Source organism: Hordeum vulgare, chromosome 7H (assembly GCF_904849725.1).
Source record: "Hordeum vulgare subsp. vulgare chromosome 7H, MorexV3_pseudomolecules_assembly, whole genome shotgun sequence".
Classification (NCBI taxonomy): Eukaryota; Viridiplantae; Streptophyta; class Magnoliopsida; order Poales; family Poaceae; genus Hordeum; species Hordeum vulgare.
Window position 1 is genome coordinate 246,204,876 of NC_058524.1, and position 13,862 is coordinate 246,218,737.

General features: G+C 46.9%; 2 protein-coding genes across 3 annotated transcripts; both read left to right on the forward strand.

Annotated features, from left to right (window-relative positions):
- The first annotated feature begins 5,754 nt into the window (after window positions 1-5,754).
- On the forward strand, window positions 5,755-6,637 carry LOC123406976 (NADH-ubiquinone oxidoreductase chain 4-like). Its single transcript, XM_045099997.1, has one exon. It carries the CDS (start codon window positions 5,865-5,867, stop codon window positions 6,390-6,392), a length of 528 nt encoding a protein of 175 aa, XP_044955932.1. The 5' UTR covers window positions 5,755-5,864; the 3' UTR covers window positions 6,393-6,637.
- Window positions 6,638-7,653: 1,016 nt separating this feature from the next.
- On the forward strand, window positions 7,654-13,489 carry LOC123406975 (NADH-ubiquinone oxidoreductase chain 4). Of its 2 annotated transcripts, none has more exons than XM_045099995.1 (3): window positions 7,654-7,868; window positions 11,313-11,732; window positions 13,387-13,489. In XM_045099995.1, the coding sequence occupies exons 1-3, from the start codon at window positions 7,700-7,702 to the stop codon at window positions 13,473-13,475; spliced, it is 678 nt and encodes a 225-aa protein (XP_044955930.1). In that variant the 5' UTR covers window positions 7,654-7,699; the 3' UTR covers window positions 13,476-13,489. The 2 variants fall into 2 exon arrangements, with proteins under 2 accessions (XP_044955930.1, XP_044955931.1); XM_045099996.1 differs by having other exon boundaries at window positions 7,654-7,865; window positions 11,310-11,732.
- Window positions 13,490-13,862: the final 373 nt, after the last annotated feature.

Here is a 13,862-nt window from a genome sequence, read left to right on the forward strand (position 1 = left end):
GGTTGTGAAATCATTGGAGCTATCTCAGGTAGCAGACAACGAAACTCTAGGGAAGTTCAGTGCAGTCAAATCTATTGATAGCCTGTACGGGCACTGGGTCCCTCAAATGGCGCATAAGTTCAGAGGGGTTATTTATGCTTTGCTTTAGGCAAATCTGCTATAGCTTTTGGGCTTTCGTACATAATTTGACAAGAGGAGTTCTTCATCGCTTGAGGGCGGGATACTACACACACTTATAGTATAGTACGTTTCTATTGAGGTTGAGGCTTTAGACTGGGGTCAATAACCTTGGTTCATAGCTGACCTTTCCTTGCTCTAAGTTCAGTTTAGCATTCTATCTTACGTTGGCATGGGAGGAACTACTTAAAGCCGGGTATCTTCTTTAGAATACTAACTAGTTTCAAGTCCTTTGCGGGTCGTAAAAGTGCCGAGTCTTCCCTGATAGGAATCGAAATCACTTCTTCTGCTGGAACTGGATCGCAAGAAGAAGGAATGGCAGGACGCATGGAAGGAATGGAACTAGAACAGGCCAATGGCCTGCAACTGGAACAGAATGCGCAGTTTAGCAAGGTGAGTACTACTCTCAAGTCCAATCAAAGCTTTGAAACTCACTTCCCAGAAGAGCTCACTTTTCTCTTTTCCTAAGAGTCACCCATACTACAACGCACACAGAAGATATGGCTTCAATCCACTATACTATGAATTTCCGTTTTAGCAAGCCAATAACAGCCAGCTTCTTTCTAGCAACCTGGGAGGTGGGATTGACTCTATCTTTGGTAGCTCTACTAGTCTTAAGTCGATAAGAAATGTTTCCCGTTGTCCTTCCTTGAATGAGGTAAGTTGTCAGTGTGATATACAATAGGGTAATTGAGTGTAGCAGCAAACCATCCCCCCAAATGCGCGAAAGAACTCATCCACGGAACGAGGGCCACAGGTTCGTGCAAAGGAACACTCCTTTTGAAAAAGAAATGTGTGCATTGGTTTCTACTCTCATTATTGCAGCCTATTTTGAGAATGGTTGTAGTATCGCAGAAACGAGCTGGTTCTAGTATCAGGCGTTACGGCTTCAAGATAAGAAACAAAGAAGTGGTGCTGACTTGCCTTGTGCATACCTTGCTGGAGAGTCAAGGGAAGTGAACGAGGATGATGGATCTGGTAACATTTCCTAGAGTCCTTGCTGGCAGGTGATGGGCCTCTGTTAGAAGAAGGAAAGGTAGCATGTACGGGTGCAGTTGTCTGTCTTCTATTTTGATCTAGCACTTTCTCCGTTATACGAGCATGCAATTCCTCAAGAAATCAATCAACTCCTTAGCGAAAACAATGATGACTAGTTTTCCAACTTCCAACTCAACTATATGTGGTGTGGCTCAAACTCACAAATAAGGGTCATCAACCCTAGTCATTGACAAGAGTACTGGTGCGTTCCTTATGGCCAGGAAGTGATCTTACTGAAACTCAAAGAATATGGATTTCTTGGGTAAAACCTTCTCATTGATCGGGTATCAGCATCCCCAAGACTACGAAAACGTTTCTACTCCCTTTCCCTTCCCAACGTCATATCTTTCTTCGACAAGAAGGAAAGATCACTCTCTATCTAAATGATAGAGCCACTGGCACGGTACCTTTCACATTGGTAAGTCAAATCCTGGTGAAGACATCACGAGCAATGACACGACGACATCATCTCCACTTCGTAGCCCATCGGTCTTCATTCATTGAAGCCAGGGCATTGACTGACTTTCAGCGATCGCTATAAGAAAGACATAAAAAAAGTTCTCCTAAACCTGTTCCTTTCCGTTACTACTACTTGGAATTGGAAGTCTAGGAGCAGGACTAACCTTTTTCTTTCGTTTAAATAAAGTCGAGATGTAGCTTTCTCTATCTCAAGAAATTATTCCACCTCCATTCATTGGAGAACAAAGCGTTATCTGATTAGATCCTTGCTTCAAACTCAACCGAATCAAGTTTCAAAAATAGATGTGGGAGAGGCAAAGGGAAGAGCGGGGTTGCCGAATTGTTTCTCAGAGCCGGACGAAACATCTATCTCTATTTACAATACCCTTACCCCCAAGAAAACTTTGTCGAAAAAGGTTGTCATCGTAATAGGGATTGCACCTCAACATGGCAGCCCTCAATTCTGCCAATTGTGTGTGACTTGTACTCTTCTAGGCTTCCTCTTTGCCTCAAGTGATTAAACTCATCAACTACACCAACCACATTTCTTACCTCAAACCTCTCTACAATCTCTTGAATTCACTCTTGCCAAGATACTTGCCCCCTATTCACTAAGAAACTGTTGTACCAGCTTTCAGCTCTCCCCCTAAGGTGCATAGCAAGAAGTTCTACCTTGTACCAATCCGTAACTTGGTACACCGAAAAGTAATGTTCACACTATTGTATCCAAGACCTGGCCCCTTCAAATATTGGAAAAGAAACTCTAGGAGGTTGATGTATCTGCTGCCCATATTGATATTGATTTTGCGGCCTTTGTTCTTGCAGGTATTGGTACGGGTCATGCTGTTGAGTTGGAAGCGGTTGGTTAAGGTAAGTATATATTGGCACTTCTGGTTTCATGGAATTTCCAGCATAGGGCAAAAGTATTGGTTGGGAAAATTGGATATTTGGTATTGAATTGGGTCTTGGTTGTGGTGGTGGACCGTTTCACTGGCTCATTTCATTCCTCTATCTCACCCTTTTAGCTGTATACCCTATCTTGTATCCAGTAGTAAGTCTACTCTTCTTACCCCCTCTCCTCTACCTTTTGTGGCCCATCTATTAGCTTTTTGACCATCTTTGAGTCATAGCGAGACGACTCTATCTCTTTTCACAAGTACAGCCGTAAGTATAGTTGCGGGCGTCAACGATCAGCAGTACTGAGCTATGGAAAGTCTATCGAATTATAGCTACGGAAAGTCTATTGAAAGGACCTAATCAAAGGCTACTACAGCTATAACTGACCCGCCTATGGAATCTATTGGCTCGGCTGAACCGACATGAAATGAAAGAGAGGAAGGCGGAAGCTATTGGCAAATAGAGGGGGGATGTTCTCCGTGTCTTTTAGCCCTCACTAGATGACAACTTGCTTACTTTTCACTTCTTCTTAAGCTTGGCAGACTAGTTCCTGACTGACTTGATAGTGCGATGAGCTTGTTTGGTCTTGCTATATATCAGAATATCATCAAAGAATACCAAAAGGTATTTCCGGAGCAAAAACATGATTCGTTAAAGATTGGAAGGTAGCAGGTGCATTAGTGAGTCCAAATGGCATCACTAAGTATTCATAATGACAAAAATATGTCCTAAAAGCTGTTTTATGAATGTCTTCTCTTCTCATTCTTATCTGATGATAACCTGATCTCAAATCAAGTTTGGAAAACAGTTGTGCACCATCTAGCTCATCTAATAGATCCTCAATGACAGGAATATTGAATTGATTTTCTGCACTTAACCCGAAAGCAAGTTTGAAAACAAGACCTGCTCTGTGAAGTGATGGAAGTAGTGAAGGTTTAGGCTTCGGATCTATGAAGTTCAGGTTTTGGAGTAGAGGTCAGAGGCTAGTGCGGGTAGCCCTGTCGGAAACTAGAAAGAAGAGGCTGATGCACCTGCCCGGCGGTGGGTGGGTTCAGCTCGATCAACTGGGATAGGAGTTTTTTCTCTATCTTGCTCCATGGTGTTCAAGCAGTGCGTCCAGAAAGCTGTGATTCATGGGAGGGAGCAGCTTCAATAGCTTTGCTGTGAAAACTCTTGGTCTTGGAGCATCAGTGTCATCAGTTCACCCAAGATCAGTAGGACAAATAACTACTAGGTTTGTGCCAGAAAAGCGTCTTGCGTGACGGGGAAAGAGTGGAAAAAGAAAGAGATTCATCAGCTATGGAATCTGACAGGTATCGGTATTGAACAGAGGGGGCTGTTCACAAAGCATCCCATGGATGGTAATGGTGCTTCCCCAGCTGCTGTTCCTACTCCTTTGGCTGGTGCCAAATCAGGTGACTTTGAAGTTGAAGCTTGCCCGCAGAACGATGTAACCATGCTGGTAGTACTATGATTGCCTTAGAGTGCAGATGTCTCTGTCCCTAGGAACGTGATGCTTAGGTGCGAGGTGAAACACAAGCAGGAGATGGAGAAAAGAAATCATACGGATTGCAACCTACAGATGAAGAATCTGCTTCATTGTTCCCACCATCTATATCAGATGTTTAATAAGAATAGGAATCGAATAAGCTGCTGATTGACTGAGGAAGCATTTGAAAAGAAAGGAAGGGTGATGCTTGTTAAACAAAGCTGCGTGTGGGGCCGCCACGTATAGCTGTAGTTTCTGCTGTAGCATTGGTTATTTCCGTTATTGCTGTAGTAGCATCGGTTATTGCTCAGGTTACGAATGACCCAATCTATCTATGGCAACCACCCCTACTTTTAGTAGATGGAGATGCGCACCTAGAAAAGACGGATGAAAGAGAACCTGCCCTTCTGACTTCTTCTCTTGTCTGTCCTTTACGCAAAGCGATCTATGGTCTCAACAAGCCCCGATAGCGTCGGTTTTTGAAGTTCAGCACAGTGGTTATGTTATCCAGGCAGGGTTTGCTCGGAGTGATCATGATTCGGCCATGTTCGTATCAGTTTATCCTCGAGGACGTGCTATTCTGTTGTTGTATGTTGATGATACCAAACTGACTGGTGATTACTCCGTTACCATATCGCTGATCAAGTGTCGCCTTCATCAATTATTTGCTATGAAGGCGCTGACGCGCCCTAAGCCTTTTCTTGGCTTGGAGGTCGCACATTCTCCTCGTGGATATTTGGTATCTCAGATCAAATAACGTCATGACTTGATCACTCGAGCTCAACTCAATGATGAGAAGACTGTTGACACTCCCTTGGAGCTTTACGTTAAACTCCGTCCGACTGATGGCTCACCATTATCTGATCCGACGCAGTACAGACAGTAGGTCGGCAGTTTGGTTTATCTGACGATCTCTTGCCCAGATGGCTTTTCCTAAGAAAGTCAGCCTTTCATGGCTGCCCCCCGGTCAGTTCACTTTGCAGCAGTTCATCGGATTCTTAGATATATTCGAGGTACCTTTTCTCGAGCCGTCCTTTTTTCCGTCATCGTCTTCGTTAGAGTTGCGTGCAACTACTGATGCCGATTGGGCCTTCAGATAGGTGCTCAACTACAGGCTTATCTATTTTATGGGGAGACGAGACACTATCTTGGATGAGATAAAAGCAATAGACAGTTTCTCCTTCCACTGCCGAAGCGGAGTACCATGCCATGGCACACTACTAGATAGATTGTATGGCTCCGTTGGTGACTTTCTGATCGCGGGTTTCATTTGAAAAACCCCAACGCCATTCATCTTGCATCAAATCCGGTCTTTCATGCAAGAGTTTCATTTTTCGCCGCTACTACGTTCGTCGAAAACTTCTTGATGGCACCATCATCTCATTACCTTATTTTTTCCCTTCGACTTCGGCTATGACCAATGCCCCACCTAGCTGAATAGGCGTAACAAAGCTACCTGAAAAAGGCAAGGTGCACCTTAGATTGAAATCGACAAATTTTGTTTTGCCAGATGGATTCTTTAGAAAGATTCCCGGATAAAGTTCAGTATAATATTTAGTTAGAATCTAAATAAAGGCGCATACGTGGGCGGGCAGGGGGCCCCACTACTTCTTCATTCAGGGGGGGGGGGGGGCTAGCCTCATGACTTCCCACTGGGCGAGGGGTGCACCTAACCCACCTACTCACTCATCAATTACGGTGTTCAGCTGACTTGCACAGAACGACCCCTATTGTTTAGTAATTTGGCGCCCCATCTTTTGATTGACTGTTGTCAACTAATCTTTTCAATGTTCAATTCTACTCTATGTTAGAACATTTCTGTGAATGCTATTTCGATCTAAGTGGTCCTATTCTCTGTCCCGTGCTAGGAAGCATTACTCCTCTTTTCATTCCAAATTCTTCAATAAGACCGATACGATTGATTGGTCTGTGCGTTTCTCTTATTACTTTTTTGTATCCCCCTGTTCCTCGAATACAATTCGATCCTTCTACGGCCAAATCTCAATTTGTGGAAAGCCTTCGATGGCTTCCTTATGAAAACATCCATTTGTATATGGGTATAGACGGTCTTTCATTATTCTTCGTGATATTGACCACATTTCTGACCCCTATTTGCATTTCAGTGGGTTGGTCTGGTATGAGAAGTTTTGGGAAAGAGTATATTACAGCATTTCTAATTCGTGAATTTCTAATGATCGTCGTGTCCTGCATGCTGGATCCTCTACTATTCTATGTTCTTTCCGAAAGCGTGCCAATCCCTATGTTGTGCGGAGCTGAGCATCTTCTATTCGCTGGGATCAAGCTTTTCCTCTGCAGGGGCCTTGTGCAGTAAACCCCCTACGGGCGGTCCCCCGTCGTCGTAAAGTAGTAAAGGTCCCCGCGAAGCTTTCGGGAAGAGGGGTAGTCTTGTGCGTAAGCATAGCATTTCTGGTCGAACCACCGAACCACACATTTTTTTTTTGGTGGGAGGGTACTCCGAGTAGTGGGTACCTCGTAGGACCTCGACCCGCCTACTCAGGTCTTGTATGGATATGCAGGAAGGGGTGCTCCTAGGTGTGTGTAGGGGGTGTGTTTGTTCACGAGAATGGATTCCTCGTCAAGTCAGGGGGGTGTGGACACACTTGCGCGAATTCGGGTAACGGCTACAAGGGATAAAAATAAAGGAAATTGTACCCGACCAGGGATGGACGTAAACTCGTAAGCTACCGAGGGTAGGGATAATCGTCCAGGTCTTATTTCAAAAAAAAAGCCGCCCCGCCACTGCAGACAGGTTAGTTCCTCTGTCGTTGCCGGAGAGTTCTTGGCGAAGAGACCTTAGGATAAGTTGCTAAAACAAACGGAGGGGAGGATCGACCCGTTCAGTAGAATTTCGAAGAAATACTGTTGGCAGCAGGTGGAGACATTTCTTTAGCCCCCTTCCAAATAAATGCGGGCAGAGTAGAGCTCGGCAGAGGGTTCGAGAATAGGGTAGGGTTTTTTATGGTCGGGTCCCCTACCACTAGTCCGGCTAGCCTTCTTTCGGGCAGGAAGCAGGCCTAAACGACGGGCGGGCATCTCCCGCTACGCAAGCAGCATTGTTCGCCACCACCCGAGAAGCAAAAGATTCGAGAGTCAAGGCGGAAAAGACAAGCATAGTGGTCTAATGACAAGGGCCGACGACGGAAGCTCGGGACGGAGCCGTATGATGTGGAAGTCTCACGTACGGTTCCCTGAGAAGGGAGTGGCTACCCACTGGAGCTTCGACCAACTACCACCGGTCAATTCCGCTTTAGGGCCACCCCTGACTCTACCATCATTATAGGGGTATGGGGTTCGAGACAAAGAAAGATCAAGGCAGCATATCAGTTTTTCCTATATACTTTACTTGGATCCGTTTTTATGCTATTAGCTATTCTGTTGATTCTTCTCCAAACAGGAACCACCGATTTACAAATTTTATTAACCACTGAATTTAGTGAGTGGCGCCAAATCCTTCTATGGATTGCTTTTTTCGCCTCTTTTGTCGTCAAAGTGCCTATGGTACCAGTTCATATTTGGTTACCCGAAGCCCATGTAGAGGCACCTACGGCTGGATCCGTCATCTTGGCTGGAATTCTTTGAAAATTGGGAACCTACGGGTTTTTAAGATTTTCAATACCCATGTTTCCCGAAGCGACACTTTGTTTCACTCCTTTCATTTATACTCTAAGCGCGATTGCTATAATATATACTTCCTTGACCACTTTAAGACAGATCGATCTTAAGAAGATCATTGCCTACTCCTCAGTAGCCCATATGAATTTGGTGACTATTGGTATGTTTAGTCGGACGGCAGCCGTTAGGTCACCTATTTTGAGTTATGGACACACAAGCAAGGCCAAAACATGTGTGCCGGGCGTGCGACCCATCAACCTACTAGCAATAGGGGAGAAAACTTAGCATGTCGCAACAAAAGCGTCGATTCGAGGCGTCAGCAAAACACCGCCGTCTGTTCCTAAAACAAAACCCCTTAGCGCCCCGGGACGGGAGTGGGGGACGGCCCTACGCAGACAGCAGCAGCACCGGCTCTACGAAGTCTGAATCGAATCTTTCGGTTGGCTTTCCCGTGAATAAGAATTGTTGGGCACGGCGAAGCGAGCGCTTCTAGCTGTTTCGCTTGCTTCTTTCTTATTGTGGCGGCTATTATGGCGTGGCTGAAATGAACGAAAAGCGAGATGATTCAAATCGATTGATAGATGGCCTGATCTGTTCTGATAGATCGAAAGGTTTTCTATCAATAATAAGGGTTGACCTCTTTCTATCTATTGATGATACAAGATATCTATCTATTCTGGATCCATCAGAAAGAAATCGATATGTATCTGATTTTTTCTACATCGTATGTAGAGCGCCCAAGCGTTTGGCCAGCTCAGTTCTATTATCCATCGGTCCAATGCACTGGCTCATCTCATGGAGGGAAAAAGCAAATGTAGTTAGTTTTCTTGTTGTTGTTCGCCGCCTCGACACATTCCCCGGCATCGTCCCACACAGAAAGAAAGAGCGTGGAGCCCCGGCCCGACCTGTAAGTCCGCTAACGTAAAGCGAGGAGTTGAGCCTGAACTGGCGAACCTAAGTCACTTTCGTAACCATACTTCCTACAGCTAACACGTGTCCAGTCCAGCGGGAACGCGAAGCGCAAACGAACGTGAGCTGCTATACCGAATCCCCCGCTGGCCATCGGGGACCTAGTGGTAAGGCCATGATCCGCAGGGGAAGGGATCACTCATTCTTCTATTGGGGACAGGTGCACGAACGACAACTCCAAACGTCAGACATCCGCCGCCTATACCTACCATTTAGGTGGCACCAGCGAGATCCAGCTAAGGTTAGGAACTTCGTGTCGCGGCTGCTCCACTCCGCTGCGGTCTTTCGAACTGAACTTCGTTGCCTTCCCGCGCGCGAAACGAATGGGCGCTGTGTCGTGGGTCAGTTTTGGGGTGGGGGGGCAGAGAGAGACCAGAAGAATGATTCATTTGGATCGACGAGCCATTTTGCGAATCAATAGAATGTCTCTCTATCCATATCTATTCTATCTTTATATGACGGGCCATAAAAAAAGAAGTATTTATTTTATGGCATGCGGGATGATCGCGCCTAGTAGCCACATATCAGCTGCGCTCAATATGCGGGATTTCCGTTGGATCAGATCTTTCGCTTTGACGAATTTGGACCTAGCGAAAAGGACTCTAAGCCTTCGCGCAAACAAGCAAAGTAGAAGCAAGACGAGGAAGCGGAGCTGTCGTAAAAGCAGTAGCTTCCCCCGACAATATACAATACAACAGTAGCGACCATGAATAAAAAAGCCCCTAGTTTAACGAGTTCGCTGCTTTTCCCAGGCCGGAGAAGGGCAACTACTTATTGATTGATCGCCTTTCTTTGATATGTGTTCAATTTAGTACAATACAAACTACAACTAGATCAAAGCGGAAGGGCCACTCACTATAGAAGCTATAACTAGAAAAGCCCTAGCCAATAGTCTAGTTTAGTAGTCGGCCAAACCCCCATGCTCATGACATGTTCTTGATATTGATTGAGTTGGAGGGAGTCAGAGACTACCACGGAATCCTTCCATAGTCACCCCGGTGACCTTCGTCACCAAAGCGTCACGACAGTTTCCAAGACCCCTCATATAATCTCCAGTGGGGATCAGTCGGAGCACGTAGGAATGCCGACCACTACATAAGCCGCTGGCGGAGAAAGCTCGAAGAGCTTCCCTTCATTCGCTTCGCGGGAGTCGCACACAACACATAGCTGGAAGTCAGAGGGCCCGTACTACCTGCCTAACCCTTCGCTCCGAGGGACCGTAGAACGGAAAGCGCCTTCTAAACAACTCGGCAGAAGGGAAGGGGCATATGTATTTGCATGACCCCTGCGGATTTGACCCTACCTACACCCGGAGCCAATCCCCTAGCGGTCCTGCCACCACGCCGCAGAACAGGAGCTCGTGTGGAACCTTGGATTTCTGGCGTAACAGCGGTGGAAGGTATCAAAATATTACGGCCGCATAACATAGTATATACGCTAAGGTCGGCCAAAATATGGACACCCGAAGGGGCCGGCGCGCACAATCCTATCCTATCCGAGCCCGTCATTGCATGCACTTCGGACAGCCGTCCGTAGCATCATAAAGAGCACCTCCCTTTCGAGGTACCCAAATGGAACGGTCTTTATTTGTGTTGTTGGTTGGTCTTTCTCAACGTGGTCTATAGCACGAAAAAACATTCTTTACAAGATAGGGCCGTTCACATGAAAGAAAATAAAAAATCCATTCTTCATGGTCGGGCGCATTTCTCCAAATCCTCCAGGATCACAAGTGGAACGCTAAGCAAGGGTGGGGAGGCGGCGAGCTCCGCGTCGAACAGAAAGAAGCAAGCAGGGGGTGTTGTCGTAGCGCGCCGGAGAGCAAGCGTAGGCAACCAAACTAAAAAAGGCTAGAAAAGTAGCTAGCTAGCGTTTTTAAGCTGGCTGCCTTTTCTAGCGCGCGTACTCTTCTGTGGAGTCGCACGGAACGAGCCTTGTCTTCCCTCCAACGACTAGCTCCCTTTTCTTGTTCCGGTCACCCTTCTCTTGCCGTGGAAGGACTTTTGCCTGTGGTGTGGTCCAACCCGTGGGCGGAGTCGCCCTCATCCCCCCATTGCTCAGTGCTCCCTGCAGCTTCGCTGGGCTTTACCCGCGTGGGCGCGGGCTTCTATAAGAGAATGAAAAGCTCTCTCTTTACAATAAAACGCGAACCGCACGGAGCCCACCCTTTTTCGTTTTCTGCCGCCACTGGGTGGCTGCAGGGGAAACACAGCCCGGCCGCCTCTCGGGAAAGGGGGGGTGGGCCTACCTATCCCGAGGGAGCAGCTGAGAGGTTCCATATGCCGAGCCGAAGGGCAGAACTTCAGTGCGTGATCGTAGTATGTCACCTCGTCTCGTCCTCGCATCATCGAAGAGCACCTATGCACTATGTTCCGGTTCACTGATAAGGAAGATAGAGTTGGGGTGGGGGTCTACGATGTGATACTATTGTATAGTATGCCCCGGGGAGAAAGATGCGCAACTCAAAACGGAAGCAGGAAGCGTGTTGTCAAAAATGTCGGAGGTTACCAGATCTCTGAGACTACCATCGATCCGACAGAGCGGAACGACCAGAAAAAGAAGTGGAGTTAGAAAGCCGTATGATAGGTGGTAACTATCTTGTACGGTTCGGGGGGTAAGCAGCGTACTCTGGGGGAATATTAGGCTCTATCGAACATACAGGGAATTGGAGGTAGCATTTTACTTATGTTAAGTCATGGACTGGTTTCTTCAGCCCTTTTTCTATGTGTTGGTGTTCTATATGACCGACATAAGACTCGACTTGTTAGATATTATGGAGGTTTAGTGAGCACCATGCCGAATTTCTCTACCATTTTCTTCTTTTTCACTTTAGCCAATATGAGTTTACCCGGCACTAGCAGCTTTATCGGGGAATTTCTAATCTTAGTAGGAGCTTTCCAAAGAAATAGCTTAGTAGCCACATTAGCTGCGCTTGGGATGATTTTAGGCGCGGCGTATTCCCTTTGGCTATATAATCGTGTGGTTTCTGGAAATTTAAAACCCGATTTCCTCTATAAATTCTCCGATCTAAATGGCAGAGAAGTTTCCATATTTCTACCTTTTCTTGTTGGAGGGGCGACCATCCGTTGAACTACCAAAAAAGGATAAACCAATGTGATCATGACATTGTAGGTGCTTGCGATGGGACGGATGCGACTTCCCTCATAAGTAATGGGTGGCATAGCCCGTAGCAGAAGTCCCCTTTTTTTATCCATTTCTTTATTACCCCAGAGGGGCCCACCCTGGTGGGACCGAGAGAAAGAAAGGACAGGGGGGGCGACCATGCATGGCACTTCTCGACCGTGTCTCCGAGGGACAGTTGAACGAGCGACTCATGAATGCTGCCGGGTCGGACGAGCCAATAACTCGAACGTGTTCGGTCAGTTTTTTGAGCAAGAATCACAGCGTTACCTTACCTTCACCATGATACGGACTCCAAGTTCTTATGGCAGAGCACGAGGAGTTTCCTTCAATATGATGATGAGAATGGAAACCAGAAGCACAACTGGGTCTTCGTAGTCCGAGATCATACTTATATATCAGTCACAGTAACGTAAGCATGAGACTTTTTGGTAGTACCGGTGAACCAGATGGCCGCGGCGAGGGAATCTGGGACGGAGGACTCGTAATATCTCTATAGATCTGGCAAAAGCGAAAGACCCCTAACGTCAGGGGCTGACCACTGAGCTCACTCAAGCCTCGCTGGGCGGGCCAGAGTGGGTGCGAGCTGGAATTGCCATAGCTTATGGTTAGAGCAATAGGAAAGGGCCCAGTAGAGAGAACAGTCAGGATAACAAGCGCGGAGCCCACTTGGCAGGCGGCAGGAGCAGCGGGCAAGTGCTTGCTTGGTAGGCCAACAGCCCTGTGAACCGGGCGGGGCACTCGACGAAAGGGGGCACGCTGAGCAAGTACGCAAAATTGGCCCCGCGGAGCTTTCAAAAAAGAAAAGCAAGGACCACTACGGGAGGTCGAACCACGGACCGGAGGTAGTAGAACGTGATCCGCACCAGTCAATATTGGATCAAACAATAGGGAACCGTAGCACTGACCTTTTTTTTCAAGACAATAGGTACTGTTCCCTACCGAGACAAGGGACACTCTCAACGGATCCTCCACGCGCTAGGCATACCATAGTTCTTCCGTGCGTCTTTATCGTGGCGGAAACAGAACAAGAGGGAAAGACCCGGCCGACTCGCCCAGGGCTCGAGGGCGAGCCATACGAGAGTGAGTCGAATTCTGTTTACGTTCTCAGTTTGGGTTCGGGCCCCTCTCAATCTTTTGCGTATAAGGGAAGGGGGAAGGAGTCTAAATCTATGGACATTAATGAACCACCATTGATGGACGTTGCACATGACACGAGAAATTCGACTCGACGGTCCGGTGCTAATAGAAGTCGCTTACTCTCCGTCTAGCGAAGGTGCCAGATCCTTAAAGTAAAGTATCTATCAGCCTAGTGTACCAACCACGTGGTACGACGGGCACTCAAAGACCTGGCGAATGAGGGGCCACCCCACCCAAGAGCGCTTATGTCATATGGGAACTCTCGGCTGGAAACAATCCTTATGGTTTTTATATCCGGTTAGAATAATAAGAAAGAATCAAAGTCCAGGTTGGTTGGTGAGCCTAGTGATAGGAGACTATCTAGCTTGGTTCGGAGAGCACTTGTTGAGTTTAAGATTCGTTTTTTGCTAAATGTTACAGCCTAAATGCTGAACTATTGACCCTACTTGTTCGGATGGGTGTTCACCCCAAAGTGTTCCCGGACTGCATGCATACATCCGTAAGTAACTTAGTGCAACATGGCAAATTTCATTGAGAGGAATCAGCAAAGAAAAGAAATCTTCTCCGGGTAACAGGACCACCCCGGCAGCATGGCTTCTCTGCCGAGCAGGAAGCCACAAAAAGCATTGTGCTCTTGTAACTGATCTTTTAGTAGGCGAAGTTGCCGAATTCTGAAATCACTACAGGCACAGTGTAGGAAATTGTGAGTCCTAAAAAACAGATGCCCCATGATCATTGACTTACATCACGATATCTTTTCTTCCTCATTCTTATTTTGGTTTTCGTATCACGGATGTTGGTTCGCGCTTTATGGCATTTCAACGAGCAAACTAATCCAATCCCGCAAAGGGCGGATCTCGACGTTCTCGTCATGGCCAAAGCGCCTAACGAGGGTGACTTTCCCCTAGACCAACCTCCCGTT

Excerpts from the sequence above, each read along its gene's own strand:
- LOC123406976 (XM_045099997.1), top strand. The coding sequence starts at position 5,865 with ATGTTAGAACATTTCTGTGAATGCTATTTCGATCTAAGTGGTCCTATT.
- LOC123406975 (XM_045099995.1), top strand. The coding sequence starts at position 7,700 with ATGTTTCCCGAAGCGACACTTTGTTTCACTCCTTTCATTTATACTCTA. Across the intron at positions 7,869-11,312 it reads TATTGGTATGTTTAGTCGGA|ACATACAGGGAATTGGAGGT; the intron begins CGGCAGCCGTTA and ends AGGCTCTATCGA. Across the intron at positions 11,733-13,386 it reads TCTACCTTTTCTTGTTGGAG|TTGTTCGGATGGGTGTTCAC; the intron begins GGGCGACCATCC and ends TATTGACCCTAC.